Below are 5494 nucleotides of genomic sequence, written 5' to 3'. Positions count from 1 at the left end.
CCTCAGCTTCAGCCTCAGCTTCAGTCCAATCAAGCCGCAGCAGCACTAGAGTAGAAAACAGGCACACGTTATTGTTGTTGGTTCGAGTCTCTTTGAGAGGTGTGGCCGACGCCCCTGCCCCCTCGGAGCGTCTGATGACTCCGCCTCCAACGATCGCTCCTGGTGAAGCCGACGCCCACATCCAGACCAGACTCACCGTTGGGGACGAACAGGAAACGAGCGGCGGCTCCTCATTGGTCGGTCACGTCATGACCTCATCGGCCTGAAACCTCAACAGGAAGTTCAACTGTAAGGACAAAGGAACTAATCGCTGCGCTGCTATTGGTTCAGAGTAAAGCGTCTCGTGTTGATGACATCAGCAGGACTCCAGCCAATCGCGGTGGCACCCCCCCCTCCCCCGGTGGCGGCGTCAGAGACATGTTTGAAGCTGTAGCTCCCCAGTGGAGGGCAGCGTGGGCGTGGCTCCTCCCCCCTCCTCCTCCTGGTGGGCGTGTCTCTGTCGCCATGGCGCCCGGCGGCCGTCACTCGTCCGAGCCGGCGGAACGCTTCTGACTCCTCTTGCGGGGCGATCTCTTGGGCGACGCCTTGTCTGTAGGTGGAGACACAGGTCAGGTGACCCCGGGACAACACCGGCTCAAGACTCCGCCTCCCACCAGGGGGCGGGACATCAGGACAACACGGGGGGAAGGGTCTGAGCTCCACACAGCAGGAGCTCAGATCCCCCCCGACCAGCCCCGGACCTCTCCACCAGGGGGGCGTGTCCAAATCTCAGTCCGGTCTACAGGGGGGTTCAGACCCCGGTACCTGCTGGACCCCCATTACAGGGGGCGGGGCTAGTTAGCCGCTACATGCTAACAAACACAACTGCATGGGGTTCAGACAATGGGGGGGTTAGACACCGGGTGGGGTTTACACAAAAGGAGGGGCTCAGACAATGGGCGTGGCTCAGACAGTGGGCGGGGTTTAGATGGTGGCTAAACATCCAGATGTTTTAATGGTTTCTGGTGGAGGGCATCGGCCGGGGGCCGGACAGGAAGTGACCTCACCTCTACGGCTCTGCACTGAAGGCGTGACGGCGAGGGGGGCGGAGACAAAAGAGAGAAGAGTGACACATCGTCAACAGGAACAGGAAGTGAACACAGACAGTCATCAGCCGGTTCTGAGGGCGGGGCCCCAGCTGGACCTGGGTCAGCCTGGGTCATGTGACCCACATCGGGTCACCACAGCGGAGGCAGAGCTTCTGCGGACAGGAAGTGAGGTACGTACTGATCTGGTTGAGTGTTTCCTGTGGGATCCAGCTGAGGTCCACGTCGTTGTGGCTCGAGGTCCCCATCTCCACCTTAGGGGCGGGGCGCCGCCTCTGCACACACACACACACACACACACACGCTGGTCACATGTCCCCCCTCCCGGTGCGTTCGGGGGGTTTGGTTCTCGTACCTTCCTGGACTCCAGCAGCTGGTGCAGACCGACGACGAGGAGGAGGCCGAGGCCGGAGAGGAAGACGTACATGAAGATCCTGAGGAGGAAGAACAGCTGGTGAGGTGGGAGGGGCCAGAGGAGGGGGCGGGGCCAGGGGCTGGGCACTCACGTCTCTCCGTCCAGTCCATCCTCCCTCTCCGTGATGGTGACGGTCTGGTTGAACACGGCGTCCTGGAACACGTTCCCCTGCAGCGCACCAAAGGTCAGAGGTCAGTTTAGGGCTGCTAAGTGCTAGTATGTTATAAGTTTGTCATTACAAAACCTGTTGTGCTGATGACCCCGCCCCCATACTTAACCCCGCCCTCACTCCTGACCACCCCCCTTACGCTGCTGTCCCTGTAGTTGAGGTTGATGACCAGGCCGAAGGGCCGCCCCCCCATGGGCTCGGCGGGGATGAAGGAGTACTCGAAGGTGGCCTGGCGCTGGGGGGGCACGTCAGTGCCCAGCTGCAGCGCCGTGAAGTTCTGGATGTAGAACTGGTAGTCCTGCAGAGCACACGGGACCGGTCACGTGACGCCAGCTCGCTGGCAGGCAGCAGGCGTGTGATTGGCTACCTGAGGGTACCGGAAGGAGGCGTCCAGCGACTCCACCAGGAAGCTGTCGGGGCCCCGGTTGGTGAAGCCCAGCAGGAACTTCACAATGTTGTTGGCCGGGAAATCTGGGGGGAGACGGTTAGCCGTTTGGCCGCGTTAGCTCCGCCCCACGCTAACGGGAACGACACAGGCTTTTATTCTGAAGGGCGACAGGAAGTTACCGTCTCCTTTGACGAAGAGAATGGTGGTGTCCGCGTTGGGAGACGCCTTCACCTCCCCTACCAGCGCCTCCTCCTCTTCCTCCTCTTTGTCCTCCACCTGTCAACACAGGGTCACCGAGAGGTCACGCCATCCTCTTCCTCACGCCCCCGCCCGATGAAGAGCGACCCACTCACCAGCTCTGCGTTCTCGTCATCCTCCACCTCGGCCTCGTCGTCCTCGTCTTCAGCCGTCACGTCGTCCGCCGCCTCTTCATCCACAGACTCAGCCTCCTCTTCCTCCGTCAGGTCCTGGGCGCCGGCCCCCGGGCCTGGAACCACAACTCCATCAGAACCACCAACCAGCTCACCACCCAGCCCAAAGCTGACAGGAAGTGACGTCATCTCATCAGGAACTGAAGCAGATGACGTGCTTTAAATCGTGACATTTCAGTGACGTCAGCTTCATGCTACACCTGTTAGCCTGTCAACGGGCTACGAACCGGCCGGAACCCAGTCCTTCAGGCACGGGGGGGGGGCTCTGATCAATGGGGGGCTTCATTGATTCGTATTGATATTCACTAGCTCCCCTCGAGCCTCCACGCTTAGCTCCGCGGCTAGCAGCTAACTAGCTAACATAAGGACACGTCAGTCTAAGCAGGCTAACGTGAAGCTAACTGTGACCAACACACTCACGTTAAGCCCTCACGGAGGGGGGAGCTATATGCTAACGCTCCAGGAGCAGAAGCTACATGCTAACGCACCGCGTTAGCTTTCGGTTAGCACATGGAGCAACAGCAAATGGAAGACGGCCTTTTTATTTCACGCAGCTAGCAGAGCGGCTACTGCTAGCAGAGCGGCTACTGCTAGCAGAGCGGCTACTGCTAGCAGAGCGGCTACTGCTAGCAGAGAGCCAAACGGAAGGGCGGCCTTCAGCTTCGTCAAACGCCCACCTTTCAGGAGCAGAGTAGCCGGGAATGCTAGCAGCAGCACCAGCAGCACTTTGAGCAGGAACTTCATCGTGTCGGCGGCGAACTGCGCCTCTCGTTCGGAGGGTCAGACTGTCTGAAAGCCCCGCTCCGCGGCTTCCGTAGCATCAGCTTCCGCGCATGCGCAGATGAGCAGCAAGCTTCCGGACGGATGTGGCCCCTTCCGGTACTTTTTTAAAAAATGTCTAATATAATTTTATCAAATGACAAAATCTCACAAAAGCATTGATTTAAATCTGGTTTTTTCCTCTTAAATAATTTATAATCGTCAGATTGGCGTCCTGCTTCAACAAATTAAACGGGAAGTTATGGCATGTTTCAAAATAAAAGCCTGGGGAGCGCCGAACGTTAAGTTCCATGTTTTTTCAAAATGTAATCTCTTTAACATCTCCTTAATCGTTAACAATATTAACTAAATAAGAAACAGTTTTGTGGCAAATTTTTATTTCACACACATTAATATGGCAAAAAATGAGTGACCGATACACAAATTCAAAGATATTTAAATAAACTGAGCTTTAGCTGTGTTGACATAAAACCTAAATACAACTTAGAAACCGTGTCAATAAAACCAAAAGTATTCATTGTGAGAAAATAAAGGTGTTAACAAGATTAAACCAACAACAGTCACTGAACTACATTCTATTGTATCTCCGGATTAAACATGTCATAAAAGAGAACTGGTTCTAGTGAATAAAGATCAACACCGAAAATAATTCATTCAATTAAACCAGGATTAAACCACAAAGCAGCAAACACCCCAAAAACAACGCTGGAAACAAAAGCCAAACAGAAGCAGAAGAAACGACGAGCCAGAAACCATTAGCGTCTTGTTAGCATGTTGTTAGCGCCCTGTTAGCGGTTCTGGAGCTACGTCGTGTGACGACATCACAGGAACTGAACCTCACGCATCTGAATTGAGACAAACAAACAAAGTCCCACCCTCCTCCTCCTCCTGCTGTGACTCTGAACACATGTTTTTATGGTGTGTACACGTGAACCCCCATCACGCTCCACTGACCCTCTACATGGAACACATCACAGAACACTTAATCAACCTCTTCCACCTCAGAGAGGAACCCTTCCATCCTGTGATGTCAGCAGTCTATGTGATGTCATCAATCTGTGTGATGTCATCGGTCTGTGTGATATAATCAGTCTGTGTGTGATGTCATCAATCTGTGTGTGATGTCATCAATCTGTGTGTGATGTCATCGGTCTGTGTGATATAATCAGTCTGTATGTCATCAGTCTGTGTGTGATGTCATCACTCTATGTGATGATGTCTGTGTGATGTCATCACTCTGTGTGTGATGTCATCAGTCTGTCTGTAATGTCATTGGTCTGTCTGTAATGTCATTGGTCTGTGTGTGATGTCATTACTCTGTGTGTGATGTCATTACTCTGTGTGTGATGTCATCAGTCTGTCTGTAATGTCATCAGTCTGTGTGTGATGTCATCAGTCTGTGTGATGTCATCAGTCTGTGTGTGATGTCATCAGTCTGTGTGATGTCATCAGTCTGTGTGTGATGTCATCAGTCTGTCATCGTTAGCCACCAGGAACATGTGACTGGTTTTGTGCTGACTCAGCTGCTGACCGGCGCCGGGGGCGGGGCCTCTAGGTGCAGCGCTCCACATAGTTGGCGGGCAGCATGCCGTTCCTGCCGGTGCGCTGCACAGTGCCGTACATCCAGCCCTCGTCGATGGGCGTGGCATTAACGATGATGTCACCGTCCCTGAAGGAGACCTCGTCGTGGTCCTGGGCCGCGTAGTCGTACAGCGCCCGGTAGACGCGCTGCACACACACACACACACACACACGGTGAGTCAGCGGCGTGGCGAGGCGTTCATTGACCGTAGGAACACACAGCCTACCGTGGCAGCGTGCGGCGGCGAGGCCACGGAGCGGACCGACGACATGCTGGTCTGATGCATGTAGCCGCGGCTCTGGGGCTGCTGGGAAGCTGGCGGGTACGCCCCCGGGAGCACCGGAGCTGGGGGGGACAGGAACCAGTCAGAAAGCAGTCAGAACACTTAGACAGGCTCCGCCTGCAACAGGGAAGTGGGTTAGTCAGGGGGCGGGGCAAGGGGAGGGGCAGGGGGCGGTACCAGGAGCCTCGCTGCTGCTGCGCTCCCAGAGGTCAGAGGTCACCGAGCTGACGGACTGGACTGAAGGGGTCACAGATGGGCGGGACGGGGGTGTGGTCAGTCGGAGGTCAGTCCGCTCTGATAGGACGGTACCAGGAGGGGGCGAGAGAGAGAGAGGTGAGGACGGAGAACACACACACACACA

At 55.5% G+C, this 5494-nt stretch overlaps 2 protein-coding genes across 7 annotated transcripts in view; both read right to left on the bottom strand.

Moving 5' to 3' along the window:
* ssr1 (signal sequence receptor, alpha) lies at positions 1–3324 on the bottom strand. Of its 2 annotated transcripts, XM_068343881.1 has the most exons (10): positions 3166–3324; positions 2411–2544; positions 2237–2333; positions 2037–2140; positions 1809–1967; positions 1592–1668; positions 1441–1519; positions 1267–1360; positions 1047–1061; positions 1–589 (listed from the first exon to the last, which is right to left on the bottom strand). In XM_068343881.1, exons 1-10 carry the CDS (start codon positions 3230–3232, stop codon positions 522–524), a joined length of 894 nt encoding a protein of 297 aa, XP_068199982.1. In that variant the 5' UTR covers positions 3233–3324; the 3' UTR covers positions 1–521. The 2 variants fall into 2 exon arrangements, with proteins under 2 accessions (XP_068199982.1, XP_068199983.1); XM_068343882.1 differs by lacking the exon at positions 1047–1061 and having other exon boundaries at positions 4–589.
* Positions 3325–3616: 292 nt separating this feature from the next.
* Positions 3617–5494, bottom strand: part of LOC137587866 (nebulin-like) — a 23808-nt gene continuing 21930 nt past the window's right edge. For 4 of the 5 annotated variants that reach the window (XM_068304535.1, XM_068304537.1, XM_068304538.1 and 1 more), the window contains 3 exons: positions 5311–5427; positions 5077–5195; positions 3617–4996 (listed from right to left, as the gene is read on the bottom strand). In XM_068304535.1, the coding sequence (XP_068160636.1) occupies positions 4820–4996; positions 5077–5195; positions 5311–5427 (413 nt within the window). In that variant the 3' untranslated portion in view covers positions 3617–4819. The remainder of the gene's footprint in view (positions 4997–5076; positions 5196–5310; positions 5428–5494) is intronic. The other variant, XM_068304539.1, reaches the window with a different exon arrangement.

Source organism: Antennarius striatus, chromosome 20, assembly GCF_040054535.1.
Source record: "Antennarius striatus isolate MH-2024 chromosome 20, ASM4005453v1, whole genome shotgun sequence".
Taxonomy (NCBI): domain Eukaryota; kingdom Metazoa; phylum Chordata; class Actinopteri; order Lophiiformes; family Antennariidae; genus Antennarius; species Antennarius striatus.
This window is presented reverse-complemented; position numbering and strand designations above follow the sequence as displayed.